The 14,439-nt window shown below is 41.3% G+C and overlaps 1 protein-coding gene across 1 annotated transcript in view; it reads right to left on the reverse strand.

Moving 5' to 3' along the window:
* Positions 1–14,231, reverse strand: part of PLCB1 (phospholipase C beta 1) — a gene marked incomplete at both ends in the record, with an annotated part of 371,390 nt that extends 357,159 nt beyond the window's left edge. The window contains 2 exons of the mRNA XM_079549908.1: positions 3,703–3,780; positions 14,133–14,231. Of these exons, the coding sequence (XP_079406034.1) occupies positions 3,703–3,780; positions 14,133–14,231 (177 nt within the window). The remainder of the gene's footprint in view (positions 1–3,702; positions 3,781–14,132) is intronic.
* Between the last annotated feature and the right edge of the window lie 208 nt (positions 14,232–14,439).

A 14,439-nucleotide genomic window follows, 5' to 3' on the forward strand; every position in this document is an offset into this window, starting at 1 on the left:
TGCCCGTTCATCCAATGATACACTCATAGACAGGAATCACCGTCCTTTTCTAGCTGTTCTAGCAGCCTAATCGCATCAAACACTTCCAGCATCTTCTCATTTTCTGAGAAATGTTTTCTGTTATTACTCCTCTTTACTCTGGAAGACTTTCTCTTCACATGGTTGGGTTTCAATTTATCTTTCTTCAACACTCATGAATAAGAACAAATGAAAGAAGTGACATTCTGTTTTTAAAGTTTCTAAAGGAACTGAGATATGTTTTACTCAGGTCATAAAAATACAACACAATGAATACTGTCTGGTTTTCCTACAGTTTAAAGAAATTTTACTGAAACAATAAGACATACTAGCTTGTCACATTAATTTTTCATATTTAAAGAATAATTAATATAAAGTCAGCCAGTATTCTGCATATAGGTGAAGCAAATATTCCAGAATCTTCATTAAAAAAGACCTTAATACTGAAAGCTACAAATGAAATCAGAAAGTTGTCCTACCTGTTTAAAATGAAAGCATTTTAATTGTCTCATTATCAGGGAAAAATATAGCAAAATGCTAGGTATGACATTATTTTGAAGTATTACCTTTACTGGTGACAATAAAATCTACTTAGACATGCAAACACACAATAAGCATATCAAACTGCAGGATACCACATTGCTCCTGTCAAATACAAGATCACAGCTTCAACAGACTTGCTTAGCAGACCTTCATTGCAGCTGAGACCTGTCCTAGGATAGGCAGTGAAGGTGAGCCAAGCATATAAAAATCAAAGAGAAATGGCATATGGTCAGAAGAACACACTGCATTCTAGGTTACTGTTTACTCTGCTGATGACGTCATTTAAGCAGAGAAATAGCATCAGCCACTTTTTAATATAAAACCTGTTAATGTCCAAAAGCAGCAGTGCTGGGCCTAGGCATCTGGCAGGACACATCTTTGTACACCTGTATTCAAATTGTCAAAACACACACAGCCACGAAGGAAAGAAGCAATGCAGATGGATGCGTATCTTCCACTGAAGGAATCTTTGGCAGTTACTGTTTGCCTTGCCTGAAACTGTCAGATACGGAAGGGAAATTCTAACATCCATCCTATACATGAAAAGTAACGCATATACTTTTCAGGAGCTTGGTTCTTCGTGTAGTCGGAGCTCAATCTAAAGGACCCTTCAGATACACTGCTAGATACCAGACATCATGTATAACTTTTCTTTCTTTGCAGAGAGAAAACAAGAAAACCGTGCAAGACCCATCTCAGCAAGTTAGAGAAAGTTGCACAGGTACAACCATCTGTGCCCTAAGTTAAATAAAAATTTAACAAGTGGAATCACTTTTATGTATTTTATATTTCTTTTAATGGGGTTTTCTTGCTTGTTTGTTTTAGGGTAATTTGCTGACAAAGCAACAGAACGAAAGGAGCTAGATCTCCAACTTAAAAGCCACATTGTTGTTCAGCTGGTAATTTACAACTTTGTTGAGTGTCTGGTAAAAAGGACAACTGTTTACAACAGGAAATGACTGGAAAGACAGCTGCCACTCATGCCTCATCTCCCCATCTGTACGCAGAGACTGCCCAGGAAAACGTGTCAGACAGCCTATGCTCACAAGCACTCTTCTCACAGTTTATTACTCTGTTGACACAAGATCAATCCATCCATATTCAGAAAGCAACAGACCTGTTTATGACAAAAGATAGTTGCTTCAAAAATAATAACTAGGTTAAAAAAAAAAAAAAGCAATCACATGGAGGCTCTATTCTTCTCATACTCTTTCTTCAAGTGGTTCCTCTGTCATCACAGGATAACCACTTACACAAAGAAGGAAATGAAGAGAATTTCCTATGATCTCCTTTTTTAATATATTTGTAATTCCACAGTAAATCCAACCTTTCTCCTTGCAGCATCAGCACCCCACTAGAAACATTTACTCTCTTCAACTAGATGCTGTTATAACGGGGCGAAGAAATGAGCTTCACCAACTTGTCATGAATTATTAACCAGAAAAATCCCTTTTGTCTCCCTTCACAGAGGCTTGATTTGCAAGTTTAAAAATCAAACTGACACTTAACGTCTCTTGTACAAATACCCAAGCTTTTAAAAAATGCTTGGGGCATTATAAATACATTTTTTCATGAATATGAGAACAACAATTCTATAAATAGCTGTTCTTCACAGAACTGCTTCGAGACATTGTTTTTGCAGACAACAGTAGGAAACTGAAGTAGGTCTCAGTGCCAAATATATTAAAAGTTAAATAAACTCTCCAATCAACTCTGGTTTTCCATTTATTATTACAAAGTGTGCCATTATTTTTCAACTTAAAAAAATTAGTCTATGCAAGGGACAAATCAGTAAACTGTGCTGTGTTTTGATACAGCTTCTGGGTTGGTACGAATCAGACACATCCTTCAACTTCTTTGGGAATTCACTTTCCATCTTTGGGCAGTGATTTAACAATACTGGACTGTCAGTGCACAAACATGCTATTAACCAGCACCACCTTGCAGAAGCACAAAATGAGGCAAGGTTTTTACTGCGGCTCCACAATAAGAGTTCCAAATACACTGACTCAAAACTGTGCTCCATCTCCTCTAAAAAGCAAACATGGGAAGATAAATATGACCTAATGCAGCAGTAAATTGACTACATTCTGCACATTCAGTGGTTGCTACCCCCTGAAATAATTTCTGCATTGGCATCTAAACATAAAAACAGCATGAACTTGTGAAAAACAGCTACACAAATGAAAAAAACGAGTTTCTATTGGAAGAATAGCCCAGCTACATATTTAGTCATCTTGGCATATACTTCAAAACAAGGCCAAAGCTCCAACACCACCAGGTTTCCAACAGGCAACAGGTACAAGCACTTCATAAGTGCTTGAAAATTCATCTGTAGAAAACTCACGTTGTTTCAAGTTGTAATACAGCATTTTGCCCTAACAATTGCAACAATAATTGGACATTATATGATTCATAATCTTTATGAAACAAATTCCACTCAGTTACTGGGGGTACCAATGCTTTAACCCTGCTGCTGCTCCATAGTCTCCAACAGCTAGAAGCACACAAGTCCTGATTTCAAGGGGTGACAAGATATGAAAGCGGTGTGAAGTAGAGACAAATCAAGCCATGATCTTCCCAACAGCTCCCCAGCCATAATAGTGATCTAAGCAAGCTGGAATGTTTTTAAAAGTAAGTAAGTGTCCAGTGAGGATTAGTAAGAATTTAGTGACGTGTCTTAGCAGGCACAGCCATGGAATAGTTTTGCAGCACAAGGAAGAATTCAAAGGGAGCTCTGGCCTTTGGGTATTCCAAGACCTGTTATGCACCACAGCCAACATCCTCACTGTACAGAAGGCAAAACAGAGAAACCACAACTGTGAAACAAAACAACATGCTAAATTGATCCTTGCCTGTAAACTAAAAAAACGTTACATTTCATTGGCCAGACCATTAACATGGCTGCATATGACCAGTGTACAGCAGAACTCCAGAATTTCACCCTTCTCTCCATGTTTTACACACTAGAGATGAGCCACAGGCCTGTTTATATTTTCTCCCCAGAACAGCAAAGGAACATAGGCTGATGCAATGCTCATCTACTGTGTCAGAACAGGCATGCAAAACCTCCTAATTCCTGTCCATCATACCCCTGGAAACAGAAACAACCATTCTGGAATAAGAATTTTTCCCTCTTACCTTGTTTTGATCTGTCCAGTAGAAGAAAAATCCCTGTGGATCTGTTCTGAGTATTATTGGAGTCACAACAGTTGAGTCCTAGATGGAAAAAAATAAACAACACGTCAGCATACAGAACACGTAATAACGCACCAGCTACTTTGCCACCCATGCTAATGAATTCCCATAGCACCCAAGGTATCCCTTGCAGGATGCCACTAAAGACTTAGTATCACCTACCTAATTTCCATTTTTCTGACATAATGCATTTCCATATAATGAAGTACTACAGTTATCAGAAGTCCTATCTGAATCCAAATTGACTTTTATATGTAGATCAAGCTAAATGCCTACAAGCTTTATTTAATACCTGAAGTCTGAATTTGCCTAGAAAACCCACATAGTATCTTATACTACAGTAAGACTTCCGTTGATCACTGTATTTAAAACAAAACAAAAAAATCACCACAACTGATGCTTTCAGTAATGGAAGTACATATACACTTCCACTAGATCAACTAAAAACCTGTTTGCTATGTTAAGATACATAGTTTGGGTAATTTGAAAACAAGCATCTTTGCAAACGCTAACATTAAGGAGGCCTGATTTCCTACATACATGTCTTCTGACTGGCACCTGGCCCAGGAGACACAGGCTCAAACTAAAGCCTTTCCCACAAGTGGGCGTTCATTACATCTTTCACCCTGGGATTCCCTGATGCCCAACAATAACTGAAACCTATGTAGCCTGCTCCTAACAGGATTCTCTTCTATCCTTGCTCTAACATTTTTCATTACATATGTAAAAACACTGTTGCCTTGAGACCCCTTTCTTTTTGCTACGTTGAACTAGAAAGTTACGGAGAGAGCACAGAAAAGAGGAGGAAGACAGGCAGCAAAAAAATAGCTTATGCCCTATCTCCACGGGAAACCTAAGTATATCCTCAAACAGGATGCATGCTTCTGTTGAAGCCTTATAGGTATTTTACAGCTTTAGCATCCACCTACTTCCAAAGCAGCATTATGCGAGGTCAGCCTAAATTCCTAAATTCAGATCAAAATCAAATGCATTTAATTGTGGAGGTTTCTTTGTTGCTTTTTTGTTGGTTCGGTTTTGTAGTAGCAGTAGATTTTGTTGGTGTTGGTTATTTGGGGAGGTGAGGAGGAGCATTTTAAGTGCAAATAAAGTTGTTGGAGCTGGCAGGACCATAAACAAAAACTAAATATATTAAGTGTTATTTCTGAGGCAGAAAGATAACAATTCTATATTATGCTATCGCTGCATTCCTTTGTGATGGAATAACAAACTCCCAATAAGGGGCATTCATGAAACAGAGGAGTCTGTATTTCTCTTACGCTGAGGAAAAAAAAAAAAAAAAAAAAGCACAAAGCAAATTCTACACCAAGAAAAAAATATAAATTCAAACTTTTAAGTGAGTGCACAAATCCTCGTTGTCACTGGAAGATGTGGGGATTAGCTGTGCCCCAGTACAGCGATACCCCACATGGCTCCACACGAGCTTCCAGAGGCTGGGAACAGTGCAGCTGTCCCAGTCGGTGCTGCGGGCCGCGTCCCAGCTGGGATCAAGGCTGTGCACACAGCACCACCGACACTGTTCTGAGATAACTCTCCTTTTTCATCTATTTCATTTTTCCTGCTTCACGTTCCGTGCAATCTACACATAACTATGCAAAATAAGGAAAGAATAAGACTTAGTCTTTAGTAAGGAAAGAATAAGACTAAGTCCTTCCGCAATGCCATAAGACATAAACACCCAAGGGGGACGGACAAAAGTAGAAGGAAGCAATGGGAAACAGACAGGCATGAAGAGATTATGTCTAACATTAATCAGTTGCGGTGGTTTATCATTTCATATCAGCTGCTTCATCCCCAAAGCTGTTTGGATTTGCCTGTGCTGATGACATATAGCTGTCAAAGCAATACTTTCCTAGAAGTGGGCTGTAAGGTTTCAACTATAATCAGACTCAAAGAAGTGGGGGCTGGGCAGACGGCCTTAGTATCTTCGAGGTGACATAAAGGAAGCCCCATCATAATAAGGATAATGCTGAGAGAATTTAAGATCCACCGTGCTCCAGAAAGATTTTATATTAAAAGTAACTATAAAACAGCAGCCATTACATCTGTTTTCTGAATTAGCTACACTCCTCTGACATCAAGCAGAACATAATTAACACACTGATGAACACAAGAACCTCACTCTGTCACACTACACAAACACAGGATCAGAGAATAACTTTGCACATGTGGCTCTGTGTACATAAGTCTTACAAAGCCTTCCACACAGTTAACAGCAGCAACAAAAGCCATGTGCAGAAAGATAACTGCTAAGTCTGAAGTCCCTGCCACTGAGAGCCAGACCACTTAGATCTGGGAGCAGAACGGAAATAAGCCCCTTGAGTCAGGCCTGCAAGTTGTGCTGCCCACTCCATATGAACACAGCAGCCTTGGTCACATGGAAGAGGTCTGTGGCTTTTATGCTACTTCGCAATCAGGGATGGCAAAGCGAGGCAGTGATCAACAAGGTACACTGAAAATAAATCATAATGTACTTTACACTCAAGAAAAAGAGTGCTTCAAGGTTTTGAATTAGAAACTTATTTCAAATGACAATTATTTGGTACATTTATTTACAAAAACATTCCACTACCTGGAAAGAAATGTCACTTGCTATCCAGAAGACACACTTGCATCCTGAGATGCATTCATGTTAATACCTCACCCGAAGAGCTGACCTATCTCATCACTACCCCGAACAGTTACCAAACATATACGCCTCTTCAGATGAAGGTAACAGACAGGACAAATGACCTGCACTACCTGCCAGCCCTCCATACTCTCAAGATATGTAAAAGATAAAGGAAGAAGGTTGAGGAGAAACGCCTCGAAGGACAAAGATGAGAAGCAGAGGTCAATTTCTTCCCCAATCCATTCAGATCCAGAACATGAAAATAAAACAGACAGGGAGGGAGGAAAAAAAGTGTAGCGTTGTACATCCCCAGATTCTTGTGATCACTGCAAGAATAGAAGGAAAAAAGTAGAATAAGGTAACAAAGGCAAGAATCAAATGTGATCAGACAGAAGAGAAAAAGCAGAGCACTGCAGTCAGTGAAAATGATTGCAAGTTCTCAGGTTTTCTAAATGCCACCACAGATGCTTCAGCCAAGCAGGGGCTTGATCTCTGGCTGACTGGCTCTGCAAATTCCTTACACAGAAAGATTTCCAGTGGTCCTGTCCTAACAGTCTCACTGTGCTGCATATTGCACTAGCCTGAATTCAAGTGAGCATTTTTAAAATGAATATTTATATTGACCTTAAAATCCCATCCCCCCACCCCCTTATTTTTTTTAATTTCAGGCCAGTTCTCTATTCTCAGTCAACTTCACAGCCTAAAGTAAATAATGTGATTTATTCTGTACTATTTCTTTTCAGTTGCCTCGTAGTTGATTGAACAGCTTGATACCCTGCAATAGAAATAGCATTTTATACTTTTCAACAAGGAGGTTTCAAAATAACAGAGAACTCCAGGATGCTTACTTCCGAGGCACTGCAGAACACAGGCATAAATGTGCAAGCATGCAGCGACCAACTGATCAATGTTTAATTTCAGGTGTAGACCTCCTAAGCCACATCCAACACCAGTGAGCAAAAAGTGCCACCTCCACTTTAATAGTACTGACCACCAACTCCCCATACTTCATTCATTATGTGCTAATACATACATATTATTGCCACCATGTTCTATGCCAAGCACAAATCAGTGTTCAAACGATCAGAACATCAATAGCATACCTATGATGCAAACAGTGAATCAATCCCATCATAAATAAGTTTCTAATGGATCCTACAAGGAAATGAAATGCTGCATGTACCTCCTCAACTGCACAATTGCAAGTCAGATGAGTTTCAATAAACCATGCAGATACTGCTGTTGTTCCATATAAACACTTCAGTCAAAATCCTTATCAACAGACCTTTAAAAGAAAAGCAAGACAACTTTTACAATCATCTCTTACTACAGATGGGGCTCACAGCACCGCCTTATTAACCCCAACAACTTCCCTCTTCAGTCTGACAGCTGAACTACCAAGAAGGGAGGGAGAAACTGCCCACTCTCTGATTACCTTGTAAAGAAACAACCTGCTAAAACAGAAGGCTGGAGAAGGTGAAAAAAGAGCTGGAGATTGGAAGCAGGACAAGAAATGAAAAATGGAATGCAGTTATAAAGTAGGACTGGACACAGGATTAAAAATGAAAGTCAGGACTCGTAAAATGAAATCCTACTTGTTTAACAGGGACACACAGGGAAATATTCTTCAGCATTAGAGTGGTTAAACCCTGGAGCAACTGTGCTGATGGCACCACATGACAGGAGCCAGCTCTCTGGTAATTAAGACTAACTTCCTGCAATTTTAAGAGCTACCTCAAGCAGGATTTGTTCCTCAGAAGCAAACAACCCCTGCCTCTTTCCTCAAGGTGTCCATGGTCTTGGGCTAATTACAGCCTTATTTCATGTAGTTTCCATTTGTCCTTCTTTGTTGTAGGTGTTACAAATTATGTAGTCAAGAAGAAAGGAATAAAGAAAGGTATGTAGCCAAATGCCAACTGGGATGATATTATCTCTGCCAGACAGCCCTTATGTGATGATAAGCAAATAAATTAAACCAAACTGTCCATAGGCATAAATGCAGTATTCTGATTTGAGGGAAAACCAGATAATGAAACATGGAAACACAATTCTAAGTTTTAGAGATGCTGAGCCCAAATTCATCCGAACTCACTTGGGAGTCATTCTGAACATCTGACTGTATGATGCGATGCAGCCTAAAAATTAGGTCCAAGGTATCTGATCACAAATTAAAAATTATAGTTTTTAATGTTGGTCTATTTTCTAAAACAGTACAATTGGGAACACATTTTGTCATCTAATGGTTCTTGTGAAAGTAGATTAAGAGATGCTTAGGAAGCATTTACTTAAGAACACATAAAAGACTCCATAATGATTAAGTTTATTTCACCACAGTCTGTTTTAGTAAAAAAAAAAAAAAAAGTTTGAAGCACTCAAAAATTAAAGTCAAGAATGCATACAGTATGCATCCAGCAGACAACTTCAATTCACTGTTAACTTCCCTTTCACACAGAATTCTCATTGCTTACACAAGAGCTGTGTTCCAATTTCCACTTTCCTTAATGCCTACCAACACTCCAAATGCTCAGATTCTACAATAGCAGATATTATCTGCAGCTTAAGCCACATGAAGGCTTCTCCAGATCTTCTGTGGTACACATCTATTCACTCTGCAGGACAGATGCTTTCCTCTTCATGCAGTGTTTAATATTAAGAAATTTTAAACAATCTGATAATTGCCCCTGTTGCAAACAACCCAAACCACAACTCCTATTCATTTAGGTTAAATATTTTAGATAGCACAGAGCCAGTACTTGTTTATTACTGGAAGATGAGAAACAAAGAACAGAAAACCAATGAAAAATCTGGAGAGTTTGACTAACTTCTCCCCTCCAGGCTGAAAACATTCAGAAAAAATAAACTGTTCTCAGTTTATTGTTTTAGTTTTAAATACAGAGAACAATAGTTGCTTATTTCTCATAGACTCTGTAATATACTGCAGTGAAAGACTTGTGCTGAGTTTAAAAATATATCGGGGGAGGGGGGGAGGGGAGGAAGCTATACCCCCCCCCCCCCCCCAACATCTTCAAGTCCTTCTGAAGATTTCTGGTCTTCTTTTTGCTGTTTGTTCTCAGCTTATCTTTAACAATGATACTTGGACGTTACATCTCCTTTAAACTTTCAAGTAAATGTATCCTATACCCCAGATAATCTTCTTTAAAAGACTCCAAACAAATAAAGCCTACCAACTCCAGGTAGCACTCATGGTCTGAACTCAAAAACACTTATAAAGGCAAAGAAGCACTCCAAGAGAAATGAAGTATTAAAATAGAGCTTAGAAGAGCTGGGCTCATTTTTGCTCCTCCCTGGAACAGCTGATGTTGCAGCCACCAACCAATACCACCCATCAGTAATTTTGTTTCAGTAATTAAAAATTTCCTTTAAAAAAAAAAAAAAAAAAAAAAAAAAAAAAAAAAAAAGCAATCACACGCCTCAACATAGGTAATGCTGCATTACCTTACTTTAAAAGTTAACTCACAATCTCACAATTAAAAGTAAATAGCATAAGCCACAGAGAAACCAGTCAAATTCTTTATGTAAAGTACATATTAGCACCAGTGTAGATAAGAAAGACTTTAAGCAAGAGCTAATAACAAAGCTATTTTTGAATATACACCATCATATTAATTTGCTTCAGTATGCCAATTACTGCATTTGGAAAAACGCACTTCAGTTGAGCTGTTGAGCTATTTGTTAACTCAGTTATATCCATCTTCTTCCCACTGCAAAAAGATGACACAGCCAACGCAGGATTGAGTCCCTTCAGGCTTCAGCCAGATCAGTGCTGAGGAAGTCCTTTATACTCAAGTTTCATTGATCTCCTCAGCTAGCAACATACAAACTTACAGTAAATTTCACCCCTACAGAACAGCTTCACCCATAGACTTAATGGCAGTTTTTTAATTTATTCATTTTAGACTGTTTTAAAACTCATCAGGAGCAGCTCTTACAACCCTTAGTTTCACTGCAGCCAACCGAAACAAATCAGCCCCTCTTCAAGCCTTCCCTCTCCTTGCATAGTTGTCGCTTTCTCTAAGAACAGCAAAGCACATCTGTCTGAAGACCACATCAGTACTTTGGAAATTCACAGTCTCCTTATGGTAGTAAAGTAAAAGTGGTGATAAAAATCCCAAATGAAGGCGGCATGAAGAAGCTCAGCAAACAGGTACCATATGCCAGACACGCACTCACATGCATCCCCAAAAACCCTATGAACAGTCACTTGTCTTTCACTCATTCAAACTCCATCTATTTCTTTACAGTACTTTGTGAGCCCAATCCAGATATCAATAACTCTAAAATGTGTTTTCTTGACTATAAGGCTGTTATAGATTAAAAGAGAAATAGTGAGAGAGAAAGCAAAATAATAGGCTAGTAGTCATCAGCCAGATTTTAGTGCTTTACATTCTGATCCAAAATTGAATTTGTGAAGAATCTAGCAGACGTCACATGGCTGAATGTAAGTGATATTACAGCCAGTGCCAATGCACGTTCACGTGACTTGAATTGCAAAGCCAAAACTTTTTAATTGTCTCTGATGTTTTTACAATCCAGAAACTGAAAATGGTCTGAAGAGAAAAAGGAACATCAAGGTTCCTGAACTGCCTGCCTTCCACCTGCCTGTATTTAACCTTGAGAGGTGACACAACCACTCCCTCTCCTCTGCCAGGATCTTAGCAAAGCTCAGGTAAGGCTTTTCTCTTTCCAAGCGGCCTACCTTCATGCCTGGGGGGGGCAGGCAGGAGGAGATGCAGGCACTGGATAAAGTTCTCACAGAGTATGTAGCACGGTTCCCTGCTCTTCCTTAGAGAGGACACTTGTGGAACAACATCAGAACCACAGCTGTGTATCGGCAGCCTCAGAGTTACCAATGAGGCAAGAGCTACCAGAAGTACAGGACGGGGTGTCCATGGGTGGGTCTGTTTCCAAGTCTGTAGCACTGCTAATTTCTCAGATGTGTTCTGCATAGCACCCTGCAGCATCCTTCCAAAAGCTACCAAACACATTCTTTAACAACTATTACTCTATACACCAAGAAATTCCTTACACGCCTCTCGTGCCCTGGTTAAAATTCTTTCTGCATTCTCATTTTTTTAAAAGCGCTATTTTTCAGTGCTTTAATTTATATCAGCTGAAAAAGTTTTGCTCTGGGCTGAAACTTGGTACAAATCATAGGAACGGGCAAAAAAACTCCTCTGCTTTATGAGGTGAAGAAAAACATCAGTAGAGCCATCTGCAAAACAAGACAGCAAGAAGGTGTACTAAAAGGGTATGCCTACAACAGGAATGAAGGACTGACTCCCATTCATGCTTTGAAGTCACAAATACAGAATGGTGAGCAATAAACACCAGCATGTGAGCCCAGCTTTTCTGATCAGCCCTGTGAGCACAGCAGATCCAAAGTACTCATTATGGTTAATTCCATTTCACTGTTACATTTTGCAGTTTACCATTTCTCATTACAGCCTATTGTTTCACTCAGAGTTCGTGCATTTGTACTCACACAACAGACCACAGAGGTTCAGATTAATGATCATCCTTCTTTAAAATTCTACAAGCAGCTTCATTTGGTAGAAAACAAATACTCTGAAGTTGTTACTGGCTACTTAGAGACCAACACTTTTCAAAGTCACTAAATGTGCATTGGTCTACAGACCTCCTGATAGACCGAATGCCAGAAGAGATGAATTTCCCTTGAAGTCTGATTTTGTGATGCTTTCAATGCTGAGAAAAAACCACCAGGAGCAAAACACAGGACTGGGAGGGCAACTTGCATGCATACACAGAGCACAGTCAGCAGTGAGTTAATGCAGGTATTCTGCATCACACAGGTGCAGCTCAATACACAACAATTTCCACAAGCTCCCTGAATAAGCTGATAAAAGCACTCCCTCAGTACAACAGAACTCCCTCAGTAACACATTCCAGGTAATACCCATGTGTTGCTCACTATCACCTTTAACCCGAACAGCATACTTTTTGGCATTTTAGCCCTTTTTTACTACTGCAATGCTGACATTTAAAATTGTAGATCTTGCTCCATTCAGCCTATAACATACAGAACTTGAAGCAGGTGCTCTCCATGCACAGCGGACATTCTGTGGCTAATCTATGTACGCAGTACAATGCTCTGGAAATTGCATGCAAATAATTTCAACTGTTGCCTAATTGCTTGGAGTCCCATTCTGGAGACATAAATTACCATTCACTTGACCCCTACATTTATCTGTTTAAACATCTTGATAGCTTACCAAAAATAAAACTACAATGGCAAAGGCTGAGGTTATTTTGCCTATATACTAATGGGAAAAAAAGAAAAAAAAAAACACAGACCAAAGAAAATCCTCCTATCTTTCTGACTATCAGACAAGTCATTCAAGCTTAGTTCCATCTATCTTCTCAACAACCATAACGTGTTTCAGAGCACTGTTTATTACTGTGGACAAGGTCAGAATGCTGAGTATATTAGAAAGGTATCAGTCTTTCCTCGTAAATACAATTCCACTCTACGATTTGTTCACTTCTTTGATGTTCTTTCCTTCCTTGAAAGCGTTTGTCATTTTTTATAGAGGTCAGGATTACACATTTGGCTGCTGGACAGGCTGAGAGCAATGGCAAAACCACAATACACAGCAGAACAAGAACAACTGTCAGACACATGCACTGCCCCTTCTCTCCCCTTCTCCGCTGTCCCTCCAGTTGCTGTTGTGCAAGTCTTTAGTGCAGCCAAATACACAGAAGAAGTGAGAGCTGTGTTACATCCTTCAAGTTAACCTCAACAGTTCCCACAACATTCAAACTGTCCAGTGTGCCAGTCTGCCTTCCCATCTGCTCCTCTGTCTCTATATCACAGGCAGACTTCTGGGCACGCACTCTGCGCAACTGGGGCACAAACACCCAACCTCATACCGGAGGCACAATACTGAAAGAGCAAAACTAGGAGAGGATCCATCCTTTCTGCCTTTCTTTTCCACTGCAGAGGATTCTTACTTTCATGAACTGACAAAAAAAAAAAAGCTGACCAGAGAAGGGCTACTTTTTCTAATAGCATCCCAGACACAGCCAGCAAAGAAAGGCAGAACAACTGCCCCACTGAAGGTAAAGCAACAACCATGCTGCTCTACGTGAAGAAACACAAATCAAAGGTGACAGGAAGCAGCAAGTGGCAAGCAGGTGCGATTTTAAGGCAGATCTTGTGTTCTAACTAACCAAGGAAGGAGATGGGTGGGAATACTTGACTTGAAGGATAAGGCGCCCAGAGCCGGGCAACACCACCAGGCCCGGGAAGGCAACGGGAAGGGTAGATAGAGAAAGAAAGAAAACAACTACGCCGTAGCCACAGAGAAGGAAACGTGCAGAATAAGACGAGGAAGGAGAGCAGGACGCTAGCGAAAGGAGTCAGCGAAAACACCGTTCGCACCGGCCAGGGGACGCGAGCGCGGAGGAGACTTGAATCTTCGGAGAAAGTTTGGGCTCACGAGGCTGGCGCTCCAGCAGCGCCCCCCGGTGCGGCACGGACCCCGCGAGGCGACGGCCAGCCGGACGAGGGCCCCGGTCGTGCCGAGCAGCCGCCGGCTCCCGCCACCTCCACCTGCCCCGCTCAGCGGGCACGGCGCCCGCGGGGCGGCCCCGCCGAGCGGTCCGACTGCCGATCCGTAGAAGCCGGAGCCTCCCGCCCGCCCCGTGCCCGCCGCGGAGCCGCGCCGTGCCCGTGCCGCCCGGACCGAGCGAAGAAGCTACTCACATCGTCCCACTTGACGAATTTAATGCCTTTCTTCAGCGTGTCGGAGACGCAGACGGGCTTGAGCTGCAAAGCGTGCACCCCTGGCTGCGCCCCGGCCATCTGCACCGCATTTACGCGCTCGCCCCGGAGCGCAGAAGCCGCGGGAGACGGCGGCCGCCTCAGGAGGGACGGCGGGGCTCCAGAAACAGCCCCGGGAAGGAGGCCGGGAGCCGCGCTCGGCGCGCCAGGCGCGGGCGGAGGAGCGGCCGCCGAGCCGGAGGGCGAGAGGCTTCACAGGCGCCCGAGGAGAGACCCGGCGCGGCGGCAG

This window comes from Tetrao urogallus, assembly GCF_951394365.1.
Source record: "Tetrao urogallus genome assembly, chromosome: 2".
In the NCBI taxonomy this organism is placed as follows: Eukaryota; Metazoa; Chordata; class Aves; order Galliformes; family Phasianidae; genus Tetrao; species Tetrao urogallus.